At 47.9% G+C, this 22,571-nt stretch overlaps 1 protein-coding gene across 1 annotated transcript in view; it reads right to left on the bottom strand.

Moving 5' to 3' along the window:
- The window catches only part of CDYL (chromodomain Y like), a 304,671-nt gene that overhangs the window by 123,111 nt on the left and 158,989 nt on the right, over positions 1 to 22,571 (bottom strand). Inside the window, exon 3 of the mRNA XM_078688047.1 lies at positions 12,988 to 13,241. Within this exon, the coding sequence (XP_078544173.1) occupies positions 12,988 to 13,241 (254 nt within the window). The remainder of the gene's footprint in view (positions 1 to 12,987; positions 13,242 to 22,571) is intronic.

The raw sequence follows: 22,571 nt of genomic DNA, 5'->3' as shown, positions 1-22,571 counted from the left end.
CGAGGGGGGTGGAATTGTGTGGATCCACGCAGATTCCAGAACTTTCCACCACAGAAATGTGAGGAAATAGTGTTTTTTTCTTTTTTTATACAAATGTTTAAGTTTGGAAGGGATTCTGGGTAATAGAACCGGGTGAGAGCCAGACAAGTCACCCCATCCTGGATTCCCCTGGGTGTCTAGTTTTAAAAAATGTATAGGTTTACTAGGTTTCCCTAGGTGCCGGCAGATCTAGGGTTCAAAATCTACACCTAGGGTGTTTGCATAAAAAGTGTTGTTTTCACTGTAAAAACAAAGTGTGTCCACGTTGCGTTTTGAGTCGTTTCCGATCGTGGGCACTAGGCCTACGCACACAAGTGAGCAATCATTTTTATCGGGAAACTTAGGGTAACATAGAATTGTGGAGCAACTGTTATTACATATTGACTTCCTATGCATTTCTGCCTTCTAAATGAAGGACAATGTGTAAAAAAGAAGTCATTTTGAAAAATGACCTATAATTCTCATGCTAGTATGGGTACTCACAATTTCGGAAATGTGAAAATATCTACTGTTTCTAAACTCTATATTTTGTTCTAATTTCAGAAATACTTAAGTGTCTTTCATACCGATTTTTCCATGTATATATTTTCCCAAATTAATTGCCCGTTACATAACAAAAAACCATTGCAAGACGCTGCTCAGTCATTCGCTCTAGGTTCGTCGGGTTCTTGGTGAACCTACAAGTCTTGTATATCCCCCACAACCAGAAAGGCCCTGTGGATGTAACGGTATATTGCTTTCAAACAGCTGTCATAATTAGAAGTTTCAGGCGAAAACGTTGACACAATTGGCTGTTATTTCAACTAATTTTCAATTGTTCCTATATTCAACTGTTAGTTTCTATAAAGAAACATTGAAGGATCTACACAAATGACCCCTTGCTGAATTCAAAATGTTGTCTACTTTTCTAAAATGTATAGCTTTCCAGGATCCGTTACTGCTTTCATACCCATTCCTACCATTAACTGGAAGGAGGTTGAAAGCACAACAAGTAGCAAAATTAAGCTGTGTCCCAGAAAAATGACAAAACTGTATAAAAATGTTGGTTTTCTGACAAAAGTCTGCTTGTCCCTGAAAGCTGGGAAGATGGTGATTTTAGCACCACAACGCCTTTGTTGATACAATTTGCAGGGGAAAAAACCAGACCCTTTCATCTGTAGCCCTTTTTTCCAATTTTTCCACAAAAAAAAAACAATTTTGCTGCATTTTGGCTAATTGTAGGAGAGTAGGGTCTGCTATCCTATGGTCACCCCAAATTTTTGCTTTTTGCTTCACTGGTTTTCGACTACTGAGGCTGTGGGCCTGCTGATCAGACCCCCAGCCTGCTGTTCTCTCACTAAATTAATGACACATGTGCTATAGGCACATACCAATTGGAAATGGACTCCTTGTCAGCCCCTGTAGAATGCACTATAGGTGCACAGGGCATAGGGGCCACCAAGGCCTACCAGGGGCTGCAGCATATCTTTTGCCACCCCTGGCTGGTTCTTAAATTGACACAACTGGCTGATCACTCAGCTGGGGTAAGGTGGTGTAAACACCCCTTGCTTAGGTATAGTATATCTATATCTAAACCTATATCTGGACACATGTAAACCTGTGAGCCACTCCTATAGTAGGCCTCATCAATCCTGGAGGCTGAGTGCGTGGTTTTATGTGAGATGGAGCTCTAGCATGAGCTGAGCCTGTCTGCAGCTGTCGGGAACAAATCCCTAAGCTGTTTCAGGATAATGCCATACCATATACTATTAAGTGCCTTATAATCCTCGCGGTTATTTAGCAACTTTGGTTTGGCTTTATCAAAACATGTCGTGTAAGGTGTCATACGATTTGGAATACCATCCTCTCGCCAGTTCTGGCGACGGGGATGGCATTCCACCCCTCTAGAGGGGTAAGACATGTTCCTTTACTAAATGCGGTTAATTTCTCCAAAGACCTTAAGATCCACAAAATGGATGCCTCTGCCACAGACAAATGTCTGGACCCCTGCAGTTGACCGAAACTCGACCAAATGGGTCCTGGACAAAGGGTTTCCTGTCACAGGAGGGTGTCACCGCCCTCCAGACAGGAGATAGTGTATTGTAGCAGGGAGGTTTGAAAGAAACCAGACACTGCCTGGGGCCCACAAGGCTGCCCCTTGCATAATCCGGCCAAACCGGTTCTGGGGCACTCCAGCCCTCGTGCCAGGGCGGCCTGGATCAAAGGAAGGGGGTGTATCCACCCACTTCCTGGGTCCCACCCATAGGAGGGGACCTAGCAGGTAATCACGCCCCCCAGATTGGAATAAGAGTGGGAGCAGTGCCAATGCACATCAGATTTCCTGGAAGAAACATTAGAAACGAAACTCTGGACCCTTGGACCTCCATCTCAACGTGGAAGCCCGAAGAATCTCCCTTGTGGTCAAGGAGTGACCACCCTGCAGCAGCAGGCACCATCCAGCCCTCGACGTCTACTTAGTTGCAGTTCCCGCCGGAACTCGAGCGACTGAGATCGACGAGATCAAGCTTGCCTGCCTTCCAACAGCCCGATCCACAGTCCCTGCAGAGCTGAGACCCGTGGAGGCGACCGGAAGCGTGGGGCACGCCATCTTGAATTGACCACGAGACGCTGACCGTGCAGCCCACGAGTGACCCTCGAAGCTGTGCACCGGGGTTTGAGAAGCCCCCACCCTGAGCTGCTCCTGAGCCGAAGTTCAGCCCTCCACACTCGACGAGTGCTGCGTGGGGCCCTTTGGCTCTATTTGGCTCAACGCGTTGGCCCGGTCACTTGCCAGCTGGCTAGTGGTCCCTGTGCCGACGAACTACCTAAGAAGACTCGTGAATCTGGTTGCTCCAGATCCACACCAGCTCCCCTGAAAAGGAGCCCCGACTCTGACCTTCCTGGTCCGAGTGAGAAGCAATCTTCCGATCCCGCGTGGATTGCTCTTACCAAGGCTTGTTTGCTCCAAACTTGAAGCCGACTGCACCGACGGTGAGAGCCTGCGTGGGACAGATCGTGACCTGCTCCTGGACGTCGCAGATGCCCCAGAGCCCACGTGACAGCGGAGAGAAGCTCCTCGACGACCACCTGATTGCGCCCGACATTGCCTGGTTCCGTCCTGGTTCCACCCTGGTCACTGCTGAGTGACCCAGACTCTGTCCCCTCTGCTATCAGGTACTCTACAACTTGAGTCCACCCTTGGACTCCACCGGACACTTCATCTTCAACCTGCCTGCAGCCCTTTCAGCTCCAAGCACCAAGAGCCTGCGTGTCAAAACCCGACGCCACTTCGACCCTGTGCACCCACTTCCTGTGGGTGAGGTAACTTTGCTCCGCCGGTGTTCCCACACTGGTGCACACCTCTAGGGTCTGTGTGTTAAGTTTTGTTCCTCTAGGTTCAGCGGAAGTGTCCTTAAACTTTAACTCTATGACTTTTACGCACCATTGGTTAACATTGGTGCATGCGTGCGCTTTCCGCACATCTCCCGAATCCCGAGGGCCATTCCCGACTTCAGCATTGCTTGTCCTGACTGCTCCCAGCAATTCCCTAGGCCCTAGGCCTAACCACTGTTCGAGTGGCCTCTCTTATACCACTTGTTTAGTATATGGTTTGAGTGGCCACCCGCCCTCATCCATAATTGTGCAACTTGTATGTTTAAACAGTGCTTTTGATTTAACGCTTGTGCCCCTTTATTCATAAAGAATACTGGGGATTGTTTTTAGTAATAAACACATATATTTTTATAATATATACTTGTGTGGTGTCCTTTCATTTGATATTACAGGATTGTATGTGGTAAAACAGCTCGCTTAACACGACCTCTTAAGTTAAGCCTTTAGGCTGCTTAGTCCATGCTACCCCTAGGATAGCTTGTCTAATAAGGTTGACTTACAACCAGACACCATAAGGGATTGTTTGGTCAGGTAGTAGGTGGTTCCAGAATTGGAAACATCCCCTACCAGGCCAACTTCTCACATTGGTGAGCAGCGGTGCGGATTTGAGCTTGCTGTTGTTTTACCATTGCAATCTTTATATCAAATTGAAAGATCACATCAAGTACCTCTAGGTACATATAAATCAAAAGCTTAGCATATTAAGTTCTACTGAACTTAGTAGTTGTAGGTTGAAGGGATTAGCACACCCTGACTACAACTAACTAGCAAGGTACAGTAGGAAAACACTTAGTGTAGGTAAGTGCACCACTTACACCTCACTAGTAACCATGTCTGACACAGGAAAAGCCTCAGGGTCTGCTCCTGTGACAGTTGACCCTACCCAGGCAACTTTTGGATATGACAAACTAACCCGCAGAGACTTGATTGCCTTGTGCAAAGCAAGAGGGTTAAAAAGGGGCAGAAGCCCCACCTGCCTAATCCTGGTAGAAATCCTAGAACAGGATGACTTAGACAAGGCAAAGGCAGCTTCCCTAGACACAGGAAGTGGAGGGAACCCCCCTGAAACTGATCCCCCTCAGGAGGAGGAGGATGATGATGACTTAGATGAGGACTCAGATGTTGAGGACTTAGGAGTTCAGGATCAGGGTAGCCAGGTTCCAGTTGCCAGGCTTAGCCAGGCCAACTTGGACCTACTGGGGAATGGAGAGGGCCAGCACCTCCCCAGAACCCAACATGTTATTCTCCCAGGCAACAGAAGAGTGAGATCTCCCTCAGGGGACTCTCATGTTTCTAGTGCCTCCAGAGAATCACAGAGAGGCATGAATGCTTCTCAAAAGCTAGAACATAGGGCCAGAATGAGGGCTGTCAAACTCCAGATAGAGAGGGAGGAGGTAGCCTTGGCTCAAGCTAGACTTGCCTTGGCAAGAGAGCAGAAATTAAGTGGCTTAGATGTCACTGGTGGCAGCAATTTTCCAAGAGAAAAAGACAGGGCCTATGACAATAGAAACCTGACCAAAATTGTGCCCCCCTTTAAAGAAGGGGATGACATCCACAAATGGATGACTGCTCTTGAGAGAGCCTGCATGGTACAGCAGGTTCCTGAGAATCAGTGGGCTGCAATTTTGTGGTACTCCTTTTCTGAGAAAGGGAGAGACAGGCTCCTCACAGTTAGACCTGAGGATGCCAAAAACTACTCTGTTTTGAAGAGTGCTCTTATTGAAGGGTATGGCCTAACCACTGAGCAATACAGGTTGTTGTTCAGAGACACCCAAAAAGCACAGACTCAAGACTGGACTGATTTTGTGGAGTGTGCCACTAAGGCTTTGGAGGGTTGGTTGCAGGGAAGTAAAGTGTCAGACTATACAGGATTGTACAATCTTATGATGAGAGAACAGATCCTTAATAACTGCACAAACCAGCTGTTGCATCAATACCTTATTGACTCTGATCTGACCTCTCCCCAAGAATTGGGAAAGAAGGCGGACAAATGGGTCAGAACAAGGATTAAGCAGAAACCCCAGAACCAAGGTGGTGACCAGAAGAAAACAGACCAGAAGGGTGGTAACCAGAATCAGAAAGATAAAGAAAAAGACCAGAAGTCTTCAGGCCCCCAAACTAATAGTAAGGAGGGTGGTTCCCAAAATGGTAACAAGAAGAAGAAGAACAAAGGTCCAAAGACACCTTGGTGTAATACCTGCAAATCAGTTTCACACTGGGGCAGTGAGTGCACCAAGGCAAATCCAGTTCCCACCACTACAGCTCCTAAAGCAACTGCAACCCCAAGTACAGTAAGCAGTGGTGCAACACAGTCCAAGGGTGTAGCTGGGTTGACCCTGGGTATTGAAGTAGGATCTGGCCTAGTCAGAGTCCCTACACAGGCAGTTCTCCTGTATGATGTGGACATTGAGTTGCCCACTGCAGTAAGCCCCACTAACCTGGGCAAATACAGGCAGACTCCCTTAATTAATGAGAAACTGGCTCAAGCATACAGGGACACATGTGCCAGTGTCACCATGGTGACACCTGACTTTGTGGACCCTGGACAGATTGTACTAGGAGAGAGCTACCTAGTAACCAACGCCAGCAACTCCACTACCTCCCATAGTGTGGCAGTTGTGAACTTCTCCTGGGGAGGGGTTGATGGCCTAAAGAAAGTTGTGGTGAGTGCAGACCTACCAGTAGACTGTCTGTTAGGCAATGACCTTGAAAGCTCAGCATGGTCAGAAGTGGAGTACAGGACTCATGCAGAAATGCTAGGGATTTCAGAGCATGTCCTTGCCATGACAAGGGCTCAGGCTAAGAAGTGCCTTCCTGGACCAGTGGTGGATCTTGAAACAATAGACCAGCCACAACCCAAGAGAAGGAGCAAGAGAGGAAAGGCTCAGCCTTCCACCTTGCCCCAGGTTGAGGATCAAGTTTCAGAGGAAACTGATTCTGCAGTCCAAGAGGAGACTGTCTCTGAGGAGCTTGAACCTGACCAGGTTGAGTTTCTGGGGACAGGGGGACCCTCAAGGGCAGACCTGAGGCAGGCTCAATTAGATTGCCCTTCCCTTGAACCCCTCAGACAGCAGGCTGCTGCTGAGGCTGCTGGGGATGCCCAAGGTACCCATACTGTGTATTGGGATGATGGACTCCTTTACTCAGAGGCTAGAGACCCCAAGCCTGGCATGACCAGGAGGTTGGTCATACCTCTGCAGTTTAGGGGGTTCCTTCTTACCTTGGCCCATGATATTCCCCTTGCAGGACACTTAGGCCAGAACAAGACGTGGGACAGGCTTGTTTCACACTTTCACTGGCCTCACATGTCAGAGGATGTCAAGGAGTTTTGTCGCTCCTGTGTCACTTGCCAAGCCAGTGGTAAGTCAGGTGGCACAACAAAGGCCCCCCTAATACCACTACCTGTGGTGGGGGTCCCCTTTGAAAGAGTTGGAATTGATATTGTGGGTCCAATGGACCCCCAAACAGCATCTGGGAACAGATTCATACTGGTGGTAGTGGATCATGCCACCAGGTATCCAGAGGCTATTCCCCTGAGGACCACCACAGCACCTGTGGTGGCAAAAGCCCTCATTGCAGTTTTCTCAAGAGTGGGCTTTCCTAAGGAGGTACTATCAGATAGAGGGACGAATTTTATGTCCAGTTATCTGAAAGCAATGTGGAAGGAATGTGGAGTAAACTATAAGTTTACCACCCCATATCATCCACAATGCAATGGGCTTGTGGAGAGATTTAACAAGACCCTTAAAGGCATGATAAAAGGATTACCAGAGAAGCTCAGGCGGAAATGGGACATTCTTTTACCCTGCCTGCTCTTTGCTTACAGAGAGGTACCACAGAAGGGGGTTGGCTACAGCCCTTTTGAACTTTTGTTTGGCCACCCTGTGAGAGGTCCATTGTGTTTGGTGAAGGAAGGATGGGAGTTACCTCTCAAAAAGCCCAAACTAGACATAGTGGACTATGTACTTGGTCTCCGCTCCAGGATGGCTGAGTACATGGAAAGAGCATCCAAAAACCTGGAGGCCAGCCAAGAATTACAGAAAGCTTGGCATGACCAAAAGGCTGTGCTGGTAGAGTTCCAACCAGGACAGAAGGTATGGGTACTGGAGCCAGTGGCTCCAGCAGCACTCCAAGACAAATGGAGTGGACCCTATCCTATTATTGAGAAGAAGGGGGAAGTCACCTACTTGGTAGACTTTGGAACACCCAGGAGCCCTCACAGGGTAATCCATGTGAATCGCTTGAAAGCATTTGTGGACAGGGAGGACATGAGCTTGCTCATGGCCACAGATGGGGAACAGGAGGAAGAGAGTGACCCTCTCCCAGACCTGCTTTCTCAGAACCCTGATGATGGTTCAGTTGATGGAGTAGCCTTGGCAGGCAGCCTCACTGACCAGCAACAGATGGACTGCAGACAAGTTTTGCAGGCTCACAGGCAAATGTTTTCACTCACACCCAGCCAGACTGACTGGTGTACCCATGTTGTGGACACTGGTGACAGTCTGCCTGTCAAGAATAAGATCTACAGGCAACCTGATCATGTCAGGGATTGCATCAAGGCTGAGGTGCAAAAGATGTTGGAGCTTGGAGTGATTGAGCCATCAGAGAGCCCATGGGCCAGCCCAGTAGTCCTGGTGCCAAAACCTCATACCCAAGATGGAAAGAGAGAAATGAGGTTTTGCGTGGATTACAGGGGTCTCAATGCTGTCACTAGGACAGATGCTCACCCCATTCCAAGAGCAGATGAGCTCATTGACAGATTGGCTTCTGCCAGGTTTCTGAGCACATTTGATCTGACAGCTGGCTACTGGCAAATCAGACTAGCTGAGGAGTCAAAAGCCAAGACAGCATTCTCTACCCCTAGTGGACATTATCAGTTTGTGGTAATGCCCTTTGGTTTGAAGAATGCACCTGCCACTTTCCAAAGGTTGGTGAACCAAGTCCTTACTGGGTTGGATGACTTTTGTGCAGCTTATCTAGATGATATTGCTGTCTTTAGCTCCACCTGGGAGGATCACCTGATCCACCTGAAGAAAGTTTTGGAGGCCCTGCAAAAGGCAGGCCTAACTATCAAGGCCACTAAGTGCCAGATAGGGCAGAGTAAGGTTGTATACCTGGGCCACCTAGTAGGTGGAGGCCAGGTTCAGCCACTGGAAAGCAAAATCCAGGCCATACAGGACTGGGCTCCTCCAGTTACCCAGACACAAGTCAGAGCCTTCTTGGGCCTGACTGGGTATTACAGAAAGTTTGTGAAAAACTATGGGTCTATAGTGACACCATTAAATGACTTGACATCCAAGAAGATGCCAAAAAAGGTTCAGTGGACAGTTAGCTGTCAGAAGGCATTTGAAGACCTGAAGAAGGCCATGTGCTCTGCACCTATCCTAAAGAGTCCTGACTACTCCAAACAGTTCATTGTTCAGACAGATGCTTCTGAGTTGGGGGTGGGAGCTGTGCTCTCACAACTTAATCAAGATGGTCAAGACCAGCCTATTGCTTTCATTAGCAGGAGGCTGACTCCCAGAGAGAAACGTTGGTCAGCCATTGAGAGGGAGGCCTTTGCTGTGGTTTGGGCATTAAAGAAGTTGAGGTCCTACTTGTTTGGAACTCACTTCCTGGTGCAGACAGACCATAAGCCCCTCTTATGGCTTAATCAGATGAAGGGTGAAAATCCCAAACTGCTCAGGTGGTCCATTTCCCTACAGGGGATGGACTTTACAGTGGAGCACCGCCCAGGGACTGACCATGGTAATGCAGATGGTCTCTCCAGGTACTTCCACTTAGAACATGAAGACTTATCTGGTCAAGGTTAGTTTAATGTCCCTGCGTTTGGGGGGGGTTGTGTAGGAGAGTAGGGTCTGCTATCCTATGGTCACCCCAAATTTTTGCTTTTTGCTTCACTGGTTTTCGACTACTGAGGCTGTGGGCCTGCTGATCAGACCCCCAGCCTGCTGTTCTCTCACTAAATTAATGACACATGTGCTATGGGCACATACCAATTGGAAATGGACTCCTTGTCAGCCCCTGTAGAATGCACTATAGGTGCACAGGGCATAGGGGCCACCAAGGCCTACCAGGGGCTGCAGTATATCTTTTGCCACCCCTGGCTGGTTCTTAAATTGACACAACTGGCTGATCACTCAGCTGGGGTAAGGTGGTGTAAACACCCCTTGCTTAGGTATAGTATATCTATATCTAAACCTATATCTGGACACATGTAAACCTGTGAGCCACTCCTATAGTAGGCCTCATCAATCCTGGAGGCTGAGTGCGTGGTTTTATGTGAGATGGAGCTCTAGCATGAGCTGAGCCTGTCTGCAGCTGTCGGGAACAAATCCCTAAGCTGTTTCAGGATAATGCCATACCATATACTATTAAGTGCCTTATAATCCTCGCGGTTATTTAGCAACTTTGGTTTGGCTTCATCAAAACATGTCGTGTAAGGTGTCATACGATTTGGAATACCATCCCCTCGCCAGTTCTGGCGACGGGGATGGCATTCCACCCCTCTAGAGGGGTAAGACATGTTCCTTTACTAAATGCGGTTAATTTCTCCAAAGACCTTAAGATCCACAAAATGGATGCCTCTGCCACAGACAAATGTCTGGACCCCTGCAGTTGACCGAAACTCGACCAAATGGGTCCTGGACAAAGGGTTTCCTGTCACAGGAGGGTGTCACCGCCCTCCAGACAGGAGATAGTGTATTGTAGCAGGGAGGTTTGAAAGAAACCAGACACTGCCTGGGGCGCACAAGGCTGCCCCTTGCATAATCCGGCCAAACCGGTTCTGGGGCACTCCAGCCCTCGTGCCAGGGCGGCCTGGATCAAAGGAAGGGGGTGTATCCACCCACTTCCTGGGTCCCACCCATAGGAGGGGACCTAGCAGGTAATCACGCCCCCCAGATTGGAATAAGAGTGGGAGCAGTGCCAATGCACATCAGATTTCCTGGAAGAAACATTAGAAACGAAACTCTGGACCCTTGGACCTCCATCTCAACGTGGAAGCCCGAAGAATCTCCCTTGTGGTCAAGGAGTGACCACCCTGCAGCAGCAGGCACCATCCAGCCCTCGACGTCTACTTAGTTGCAGTTCCCGCCGGAACTCGAGCGACTGAGATCGACGAGATCAAGCTTGCCTGCCTTCCAACAGCCCGATCCACAGTCCCTGCAGAGCTGAGACCCGTGGAGGCGACCGGAAGCGTGGGGCACGCCATCTTGAATTGACCACGAGACGCTGACCGTGCAGCCCACGAGTGACCCTCGAAGCTGTGCACCGGGGTTTGAGAAGCCCCCACCCTGAGCTGCTCCTGAGCCGAAGTTCAGCCCTCCACACTCGACGAGTGCTGCGTGGGGCCCTTTGGCTCTATTTGGCTCAACGCGTTGGCCCGGTCACTTGCCAGCTGGCTAGTGGTCCCTGTGCCGACGAACTACCTAAGAAGACTCGTGAATCTGGTTGCTCCAGATCCACACCAGCTCCCCTGAAAAGGAGCCCCGACTCTGACCTTCCTGGTCCGAGTGAGAAGCAATCTTCCGATCCCGCGTGGATTGCTCTTACCAAGGCTTGTTTGCTCCAAACTTGAAGCCGACTGCACCGACGGTGAGAGCCTGCGTGGGACAGATCGTGACCTGCTCCTGGACGTCGCAGATGCCCCAGAGCCCACGTGACAGCGGAGAGAAGCTCCTCGACGACCACCTGATTGCGCCCGACATTGCCTGGTTCCGTCCTGGTTCCAACCTGGTCACTGCTGAGTGACCCAGACTCTGTCCCCTCTGCTTTCAGGTACTCTACAACTTGAGTCCACCCTTGGACTCCACCGGACACTTCATCTTCAACCTGCCTGCAGCCCTTTCAGCTCCAAGCACCAAGAGCCTGCGTGTCAAAACCCGACGCCACTTCGACCCTGTGCACCCACTTCCTGTGGGTGAGGTAACTTTGCTCCGCCGGTGTTCCCACACTGGTGCACACCTCTAGGGTCTGTGTGTTAAGTTTTGTTCCTCTAGGTTCAGCGGAAGTGTCCTTAAACTTTAACTCTATGACTTTTACGCACCATTGGTTAACATTGGTGCATGCGTGCGCTTTCCGCACATCTCCCGAATCCCGAGGGCCATTCCCGACTTCAGCATTGCTTGTCCTGACTGCTCCCAGCGATTCCCTAGGCCCTAGGCCTAACCACTGTTCGAGTGGCCTCTCTTATACCACTTGTTTAGTATATGGTTTGAGTGGCCACCCGCCCTCATCCATAATTGTGCAACTTGTATGTTTAAACAGTGCTTTTGATTTAACGCTTGTGCCCCTTTATTCATAAAGAATACTGGGGATTGTTTTTAGTAATAAACACATATATTTTTATAATATATACTTGTGTGGTGTCCTTTCATTTGATATTACAGGATTGTATGTGGTAAAACAGCTCGCTTAACACGACCTCTTAAGTTAAGCCTTTAGGCTGCTTAGTCCATGCTACCCCTAGGATAGCTTGTCTAATAAGGTTGACTTACAACCAGACACCATAAGGGATTGTTTGGTCAGGTAGTAGGTGGTTCCAGAATTGGAAACATCCCCTACCAGGCCAACTTCTCACACTAATTTTTGGGTCCCCTCCAGAGGAATCCACAAACCCTGGATACCTTTAGAATCCCCATGATGTTGGAAGAAAAGGACGCAAATTTGGCTTGTATACCTTATGTTGTCAAAAAGTTACAGGGGCCTAAGCGCGAACTACCCCCAATAGCCAAAAAAAAAGGCTTAAAAACGGGGGGGGGGGAGGCCTAGCAGCGAAGGGGTGAAGAAGTCTTCTGAGACTATATGTTTATTAGCAGATTTCATCTAGTAGGGTTTGCTGCAAATAGGAACCAGTACATTTTCACTGAATTGATATTAAAATATTTCCTAACTTGTCTTTGTAATTTTATTTTGGGTCTTTTGAACCTAGGACCCGATTATTTATATTTATTTCAGGGCAAAGACGCTGGCAGTAGTGCCGGATGCAAATCTGTCATACCATTACATAACATTTAAAACACAGCTAGTATGATGGCAGGACCAATCAAAGCATAAGTGTTTTGTTTGCAATACAGACTGCACTTATTACACCTTTTGCCTGCGAGGGTGTGTGTGCTCATGTGTAAGTGCGTGGGCAAATGTTCCATTCTTTCTGCAAAGCTATGTGAAATCAGTCATACAATTACGGAGTACTTTTTTATTGAGCTAATCAGAAATGAAGATCATGTGAAGCGAAAATAGCAAGGATCTGTTTCACAAATATTAATAAAAGCATTCACTTGATACGCCAGGGTTATGAAAAACAACATTACGTAAAAACCAAGAGTCATTAAAATTACAATTATAGATTACAACAGAAAACCATACTGCTGCAGTTATTGTCATACTCCTATTTGAAAACAAAAAAGTACTTCAGTCAGGAGATGCAATGAAAACTTTGTTCCCTTTGCTAGGCTGGAGTGGTTACAGCAGTGCTCGTTGTACTTGCATACAGTTAACCTTAGTACTTTTCAATTGCATTCAGTATCATTAGACATTGTTTTAAAGATGCTGGTGCATGGATCGAAAACAAACCTCTGGATTAAGGGAATTGTTCTCCGATGATTTAGTAGAAAGTAAGATGTGGGTGAAACCATCTTGTTTCCGGACAACAATGTCTCTATAACGATAAGCACTTTCCGTCTGTCGTACGCTGAAGCGAAGTCTCTTATCAAAAGGTTGATCTCTTCTCTCCTCAAACCTCCGCTTGCTCCCTGCCGCTCCTGTAACTGATGTTTGCATATTAGTTGTTCCATTTGCTGCTAATGCTTCCATGAATGTAGAGGTACCTAAAAAGAGTTAAGGAAAATTTCAAGGAGACTAAGAAGTGCTACCACTCAAAGAATTTTACACAGCTGCGAATAATGATCCCCGAGTGTTTGGTACAATTTAAAATTATAACAAGCATTTGCAATGCAAATTGGTCTCGCATTTAATAAAGTTAGAGGTATTGGCGTTGTAAATGAGTATTTTACCCACGTGTTTTGGATTGGAGTGGAGTGGATGTATGCGGTGAGGAGTAGAATTATGTGGGTTGGATTGGAATTAATAGGTGTGGAATTGTGGGGAGTGGATGTGTGTAATGAAATTATGTGGCATGGTGTGCAGTGGAAATATGTGGATAGTAATTACGTGGTATTAAGTGTACTGACATGTGGAGTGGGGTGGTGTGTGATACAGTGCAATTATGTGGAATAGCATTTTGTGTTGTGGAGTGGTAAATTGTTGTGGATTTTAATTATGTGGTGTGCTGTTAAATTTTGTGGCATGATGTGGAATTCCTTGGTGTGGATTGGATGTATTTGGTGTGTTGTGCAATTATGTTGTTGACTTGAAAAATGTGGTTTGTTGTCTAATTATGTGGTGTGGAATGGAAATGTGTAGAGTTGAATTGTGTGGTGTGAAAGTATGTGGCGGTAAGTGAAATTATGCTATTTGGCATTATGCGGCATGATGTGGAGTGTGGATTGTGCTACCAAAGAAAAGGCATGAAGCAATGAAAGAGTGCAGTACTATAGACTGTTACTAGGTGTCCCAGGGGAGTTATAAAGACACCTCTTTTAGCCTTATAAGGTACTGCACCCTAATGCAATTATAACGAGAAAGATTGCATTAAGGCACAAGTACTTTATGTGGCTAATAGGCATGCCTTTACAACTCCACAGGGCCACTGAAGAAAACCGTTAAATAGTACTGGCTCCAACTGATGTTGAGGCAGAGGACATGTACAGACCTTGTAAAAAAATTTACAGCAAAGCAAGGGTACTGGGAAGCATGAAGACAAAAGAAATGCTGGAGACTAAAAAGTTAATGAAAACTATTTCTAAGAGGTGTTTTATAACCAGAAAGGAGCAATACTGTATAAAAAGGAGTAACGTTTGAGACCGTTAGGAGGAAGTGAATGGTAAGCAGGCCAGATATGTTTTGCTTGCTTTCATTATCCGCTTATGAAACAGAAGGATAAAAAGGCAGAATGAGAGAAAGGGTGAGACTGAGTAATGGGAGAGTAAAATACAGGATGGGCAGAGACCGTGAACAAAGAGGGGATTAAACGATGAAACAGAATAAGAAAAAAAATATGCGAGGAAAAAGAGGGAAGAACCAGGTCAAAAGAAAGGGGAAGAAGAGTGGGAGAGAAGAGGCAGCTGAGGGTGAGCAGGGGAGAGATGGAAAGAACCAGGAAGGGAAGTGTGGGAAAAGGGAGACATGAGACGAGGAGGAGGGGCGCGAGACAGGAGGCAAAAATCGGCTGAAGAGAGAAAGAATGGAGGAGGCAGAAAATAAGAGGAGGGAGCAAGTGTGGAAAACAAGCCGGTAAAGAGGGGGCAGAATATGAACAAAGCGATGTGAATGAATGTGAAGCTATGAAAAAATACATTGGGGGAGGGGCAAGCAGAAGAGGAAGAATTTAGAAAGGAAATCACAGCCTGGGAGGGCCAGAGAGCAAGAAGGTAGAAGGGGTAAAGGTGCAACATGATCAACATACAAGGCCTTGAGTTGAAATACCATGAGTCAAAGACTGTGTGATCTACCTGTAGATACACCTATTTTCAGTACAACTTTTCATTTGTACACACAAGCGGGGCAGTGTGCACTTCAAGCATGTTGCATAGTACCTATATTTTGACTACCCCTACCGCCTATGATGGTGGCTCTATGCGGAAGTATGAGAGAAGCGAAAAGTTGCCCTTTTATCTCGGTGTCAGTGATAGATGTAGGACAAAAAATATAGAGCCACGAGATGTGCTATCTCTCCCCCACCTTCCCCAAAGGCCCCATAATATTAAACAAAGTGCAGTTAGTGAGTGAAGGAAAAAAAACACTCGGGCAGGAAGCACAGAGTGCAGAGCAGTGAAGAGCGAAGAAAACGAGCTTTCTCCACAGATTAGTTAAGCAAAAAACATAAGATTTACACAGAGCGATTTTTGTTGTAAATAAAAAAATGTAACCTGTGTTTTGGTTTGGAGTCCAGTAGCTTTGATAAAGTGAAGTTTGTAACTCCCACAATGTCAGAACCAGGGGGCAGGTGGAGTCTGCATGGTCATGGCATGCCGAGAAGCTGCGGCGTGGGCGGTGCTCGGAGGCAACCACAGCTGCCGTGGGAGAGAGCGGGTAGCAGCATCCTTAGGCGTGTCTTAAGGACTCTTCCTTAAGCTGTGGTGATTGACTGGTCCCAACCCCCGCTTACTCCGAAAAAAATTAAAGTGCAGCCGCTTTTGGTAAAGTGTGCTGCGCTGTAAGAATTTTTTTTTTTAACTAATTAACAAGGTTTAGCAGAGGTGCAAGTCAAGCGAGGCACGCATTTTAACAAGCACTGCAAACTCAACAATTCTCGTCTCATAATTAACAGTACTACTTGTGGTGAACATCAGCGCAGATAGGTTTCACCAATGTCATGTGATGAGAGAGCGAGGAGGAGGGAGGAAGGGCCACCACAAGCTGTATAGTGTGATGGCCCAACAAAGTCATCTGTTAGTGAAATCGTCAGCGAGGGAGCTAGGCCCACAAAGGAGGTACATTCAAGCAAATGCACCAATAACAAGCCAGCATTTGTAAATGACCCAGATAACAGACAATGGCAACTGGTGGGTGTGCCAAACCCCACAGAAGAGATAATAGGTTGATCAAGCTTGACCCAAGGTTGATCAAGGTGACCGTCCTGTGCTCCACAGACGCGGTCGCTCCTCCACGCTGCTCCCCGACCTGCCTGCCCTCACAGCCTGGTATCATTGCTCCACTCTGCACATAGCAGGACCGCTTTAATTGACTACATCGCTATTATTTATTTATTGTAATCATATAGCGCTGAACCACCTCGCCTGCTAATTAGCCGCTTGTACCACTGTGCCGTCGCTGTGTTGCCTTGACTGCCTTTTCATTGAGTTTATTTTCTGCACATTTAGCATTACTTTCGCTGCCTGCTCCGTTTGGCGCTGCCGGCCATTTTGTTGTTGTTGATATTGTTGTTTGTGTCGCCCTGCCCGAGTCTCCACCCCGCTCCCGCCTTCCCAGCTGACCCTCCCTCCCACTAAGACTTTCAGACCCGCGTTGTGAAAATCGCGCTGTGACCGTCCTGTGCTCCACAGACGCGGTCGCTCCTCCACGCTGCTCCCCGACCTGCCTGCCCTCACAGCCTGGTATCGTTGCTCCACTCTGCACATAGCAGGACCGCTTTAATTGACTACATCGCTATTATTTATTTATTGTAATCATATAGCGCTGAACCACCTCGCCTGCTAATTAGCCGCTTGTACCACTGTGCCGTCGCTGTGTTGCCTTGACTGCCTTTTCATTGAGTTTATTTTCTGCACATTTAGCATTACTTTGGCTGCCTGCTCCGTTTGGCGCTGCCGGCCATTTTGTTGTTGTTGATATTGTTGTTTGTGTCGCCCTGCCCGAGTCTCCACCCCGCTCCCGCCTTCCCAGCTGACCCTCCCTCCCACTAAGACTATCAGACCCGCGTTGTGAAAATCGCGCTGTGACCGTCCTGTGCTCCACAGACGCGGTCGCTCCTCCACGCTGCTCCCCGACCTGCCTGCCCTCACAGCCTGGTATCGTTGCTCCACTCTGCACATAGCAGGACCGCTTTAATTGACTACATCGCTATTATTTATTTATTGTAATCATATAGCGCTGAACCACCTCGCCTGCTAATTAGCCGCTTGTACCACTGTGCCGTCGCTGTGTTGCCTTGACTGCCTTTTCATTGAGTTTATTTTCTGCACATTTAGCATTACTTTGGCTGCCTGCTCCGTTTGGCGCTGCCGGCCATTTTGTTGTTGTTGATATTGTTGTTTGTGTCGCCCTGCCCGAGTCTCCAACCCGCTCCCGCCTTCCCAGCTGACCCTCCCTCGCCCCTCCCCTTCCACCATCCACATATGACAGCTACTCTTGCGTGCAGCGTTCACGCGCAGCGGTCGCGCCCAATCCGCGCCGAAGGTGCGCCAAAGGTAAGCCCGTCTGCGCCCGTCCGCGCCTGGACTGCGCCCAGCGCCCGTTCCCCTGCTCCATGCCGCTCCCAACCCCCCGGAGTAACTTATGATGCTGCTACTCTCCTCGCCCTCAACGCCGGACGCACCCCACTTTGCCGTGAAGCTACCCCAGGACGTACTCACGACCCATTCTACTGCCTCTCCTGTAAGTTCAACTGCATCAGAACCCTCACCAAACACACTTCCTCCACACACAGCTCCGAACCCAACAACTTGAAATTCATCCTACTGAACACCCGCTCGGTCCACAGACATGCAACCGAACTCTGGGACCTAATCGACACTGCGTCACTTGACATCGCCTTCCTTACCGAAACATGGATGAATGCATCTTCTGCCCCCGACATCGCCATAGCCATACCGGACACTTACAAGATCATTCGAAAAGACCGCACCGGTCAAACTGGAGGAGGCATCGCCATCGTCCATAGAAACACCATCAAAATTACAACCAGCTCGGACGTCAATCTTGCAACCGCCGAACACCTCCACTTTCAGATCCACACCGACCCCAGGACCACACTTAGAGGAACCCTCATTTACAGGCCCCCAGGCACCTGATCTCAATTCAGCGACGACATCACTGACTTCGTCAGCCCGCACGCCCTCGCCTCCGAGAACTACATTCTTCTAGGAGACCTCAACTACCACCTTGACAACTTTCTCGACAACAACACCACCTCCCTTCTGGACAACCTGTCCAATCTCGGACTCAAACAACTTGTTGACACCCCCACTCACATAGCCGGACACACGCTCGACCCTATCTTCACCTCCAGCAAGCACATCTCCTTCGATCACACTACAGCTCTCCACTGGACGGATCACAGCTGTGTTCACTTCAGCTACAAAACAACCCTGACCCACAACCGTCCACAACCCATTCCCCGAAGAAAATGGAACAAAATCACCACCGACCAACTCCTCACATCACTCAGCCAAAACACTCCCACCCTAGCAACGGACCCAGACCTAGCGGCCACCAACCTCAGTCAATGGATTACCCACAGTGCAGACGAACTAGCACCCCTGAAAAAACACCAGTCGAAATCATCCAGCAAAAAAGCTCCCTGGTTCAATGATGACCTTAAAAAATCCAAGAAGACATGCCGCGCCCTGGAGAAGATTTGGAGAAAAGAACCAACCCCAGACAACATGGCCTCCCTCAAGACAGCCACCCGCAAACACCACCAACTGATTCGATCCGCCAAGAAATCTGCATTTAAGGACCGTCTCGACAACAACTCTCATAACAGCAAGGAACTCTTCAATATCGTCAAAGAATTCACCAACCCTCCCGCAGCATCCAACGACATCACTAATTCCCAAGACCTCTGCGATGCGCTATCCTCCTTCTTCTACAACAAAATTGCCGACATCCACAACAGCTTCAAGAATACTCCCAATGACCAACTCACCCCACCCCCTTCTGATCCCACCCCTCCAACTAACTACCTCAACTCCTGGAAGCCAATCACCATTGAAGACACCATTCGCCTCATGAACTCAATCCACTCTGGCTCACCTTCTGACCCCTGTCCCCACTACATCTTCAACAAAGCTGACTCCATCATCGCTCCCCAACTCCGCGATGTCATCAACTGCTCCTTTAACTCCGCCACCTTCCCAGAAATATGGAAACACGCCGAACTCCGCGCCCTTCTGAAAAAACCAACAGCTGACCCCTCAGATCTGAAAAACTACCGACCCATTTCCCTCCTCCCTTTCCCGGCCAAAGTCATCGAGAAAGCCGTCAATAGCCAACTCGCAGCCTTCTTTGAATCCAACAACTCCCTGGATCGCTCACAGAACGGCTTTCGAGCCAAACACAGCACCGAAACCGCCCTCATTGCGGCGACCGACGACATCCGAGCACTCCTGGACAACGGTGAAACAGTGGCCCTCATTCTACTCGACCTCTCTGCCGCCTTCGACACTGTCTGTCACAACACCCTCATACAACGCCTCAACAACATCGCATACAAGGAAAAGCCTTGGACTGGATCATCTCGTTCCTAGCCGGGAGAACCCAGAGAGTCGGACTCCCCCCTTTCTACTCAGAGCCCACCGAAGTCATCTGCGGCGTACCTCAAGGCTCCTCACTCAGTCCCACCCTCTTCAACGTCTACATGAGTCCCCTCGCCTCCATCGCACGTCAACACAACCTCAACATCATCTCCTACGCCGACGACACCCAGCTAATCCTTTCCCTCACCAAAGACCCCAACACCGCCAAAAACAACCTTCACGAAGGTATGAAAGAAGTAGCCGAATGGATGAAACAGAGCCGCTTAAAACTCAACTCAGACAAAACGGAGGTGCTCATCCTAGGATCCTCCTCCTCAGCTTGGGACGACTCCTGGTGGCCCTCCGCTTTGGGATCTGCGGCCACACCCACAGACCATGCACGTAACCTTGGCTTCATTCTAGACTCCTCCCTCTCAATGTCCAGACAAGTCAACGCCGTATCGTCCTCCTGCTTCAACGTCCTTCGCATTCTCAAAAAGATCTTCCGCTGGATCCCCCTCGAAACAAGAAAGACTGTCACCCATGCACTGGTCATGAGTCGACTGGACTATGGCAACACACTCTACGCCGGAATTACAACAAAATTGCAGAAAAAGCTCCAGTGCATGCAAAACGCATCAGCGAGACTCATATTAGACATCCCGCGCCAAGAGCACATCACCGGTCACTTAAAAAACCTCCACTGGCTCCCCGTCAACAAAAGAATTACTTTCCGCCTTCTTACCCACGCGCACAAGGCCCTTTATAATCTAGGACCCGAATGCCTCAACACCCGACTGTCCTTCTACTATCCCACCCGCCAACTAAGATCATCCAATCAAGCCCTCGCCGCAGTCCCACGCATCCGAAAAACCACCATGGGTGGCAGATCCTTCTCCTTCCTGGCTGCCAAGACCTGGAACTCACTCCCCACCCACCTCCGCCGTACTCAGAATCACATCTCCTTCAGAAAAGAACTGAAAACATGGCTATTCGATAAACAGTAAACCACTCCCTCCAGCGCCTTGAGACCCTCTGGGTGAGTAGTGCGCTTTATAAATGTATGAACTTGAACTTGAACCCAATGAGGGTGTCGTGTAACATCACTGGTGCTCATATAAAGAACTTCAATACCTACCAGAAGAATTTGTCCTAAACAAAAAGTGCATTTTTACAATATTTACATGCATAAACATAAGAGGGATAATTGTATGGTGGGAGTGCAGGAGTATTGTATGTTTTCAGGCTACGTTTACATTGTGGTTGCTGGCCAATATGTAAGACACGTAAACCGCTATGTTAAAACTACCAAAATGTGTGCATCCCAGCACACCATAAGGTGTTCATTTCAACAGTGCACATGCCATAATTAGTGAGGAAATTTAAACTTAGGCAAACATATGAATATTGTATAGTCCTTTAGGACAAAGTAAAATTTCATGTCCCATAAAAATTCTGTATTAGGAGATAACGAAACAAAATGTGAGCGAAACATATAGCATAAGTAAGGGCACGTATGTATTTTAAAATGTGCTCAATATCCTGTGGCAGTGACTATATAGGAAGGAAGCATAAATACGAAGTAAACGCAAACAGCAGTTAGTGCATATATAACAGTAATAATAAACATAACTCGAGTCTGTTCGTCAATGCTTAAGTTTTAGATTGACCTGTTTTTTTATAAGCAGAGCACCGTTGTTCTGCTTATTACTAGCATTAAGATACAAAAGCAGTGGCAGGTAGCATGTTTAAAATACAATTATCACTGAAGCTGTTGAGACAGCGAAATCAGGTATTTTGAAAGTGTAATATGCAACTGCGCACTTCCCATACAAAATATGGAGAACTTTGCTGCAGTCTGATGTTATAATGTTGAAAACTGTACAAGCAATGCAAAGGCCATAGCAAGCATTAGTAGAGAGTGAAGGAGTTCAATTGTGTCTTTATATGTGTAGAAAGAAGTGGGTGTTCGTAGTTAAAATCGGTATGATTCTGGCTTTCAGATTGTGTTTGTCAACCTTTACATTATAAACTATTTACTATCTGCGGGAACCTTGTTGTTAAAATAAAATTAAAATAAACTTGCACCGTTAAGAAGTCTGTGCTAGTGGTAGCAGTTGGTATTACTTTAAATATGCGTCGTATTGACTACAATAGTAACAGTTTCCATCAAAGGCGCAGGCACCTTGTTACTAAAAGAGAAAAGGTTATGTACGACAAAAAGTCTGTGCCAAGTTTTTGTTTCTCTTAAGCACAGATAAATAAAGTACAGTTACAAGTCATAACAAATGTTTTTTTCTAAAAGTGGTTCAAATAGTAAAAACTCTTCATGTGATGCACACCTGGATACTAAAGTCATAAAGCCACACTTGGTACAGCTAATCCTTTTGAGGGCTCGCGCAGCGAGAGCCCCTTTGTCTGGGGTTTGAAAACGGAGCCTGGAATTGCACACGCTCGTGCGTGTGCTTTTCCTTTTGGCTTCCAGGATTGGCCTTCGTGTGCGAGTATTTTTTCAAGACAGCACGCAATAGGCCAAAAGTGGGCACATTGCTCCGCCAATGGCCTATTGGTGTCGGTTACCCACACCGCCGGCCATGTGGTTTCAATTATCGTGCCCAGACACGAGTGCGATAATTGAAACCACATGTCTCGCGCACCACTCGTTTATTTTTATATAGCGCTGGCTAGACCCGGAGGTATCAGAGCGCTTTACATGAGGAAGAAGCATTGTTTCATAACATGGTTGCAAAGTTCCATCAGTTACTGGTCCTTTCAGTCATTACGGTTCAAGCTTGATGCCTGCCATATGCTTTTCCTGTCCCAGCGCACATCTTCACCCCCTCCCACACTGCTTGCCCGCTCTCACCACCCCTTCCAGGTCGCTAACTGCCCCTTCCATATCCCCCCGTCGCTCCTTGTTAAACTTCAACTGAAGCGCAGCGAGAGGGAGCTGCGGCCACCATTGTTCGCAATGCGCAAGGGTTGTTAATTTAAAAGGGCACCCGTATGTCATCTGTGGGTAAACTGCTGGAGTTTAGTTTACACTCCTCGTACCATTCGCTGCCTTATCTGACCTCCGTCCTCCACAAATGGGAGTTGTGCGCCTTTCATTTACTTTCT

The sequence above is a fragment of the Lissotriton helveticus genome, chromosome 4_1 (genome assembly GCF_964261635.1).
Source record: "Lissotriton helveticus chromosome 4_1, aLisHel1.1, whole genome shotgun sequence".
Lineage (NCBI taxonomy): Eukaryota > Metazoa > Chordata > Amphibia > Caudata > Salamandridae > Lissotriton > Lissotriton helveticus.
This window is presented reverse-complemented; position numbering and strand designations above follow the sequence as displayed.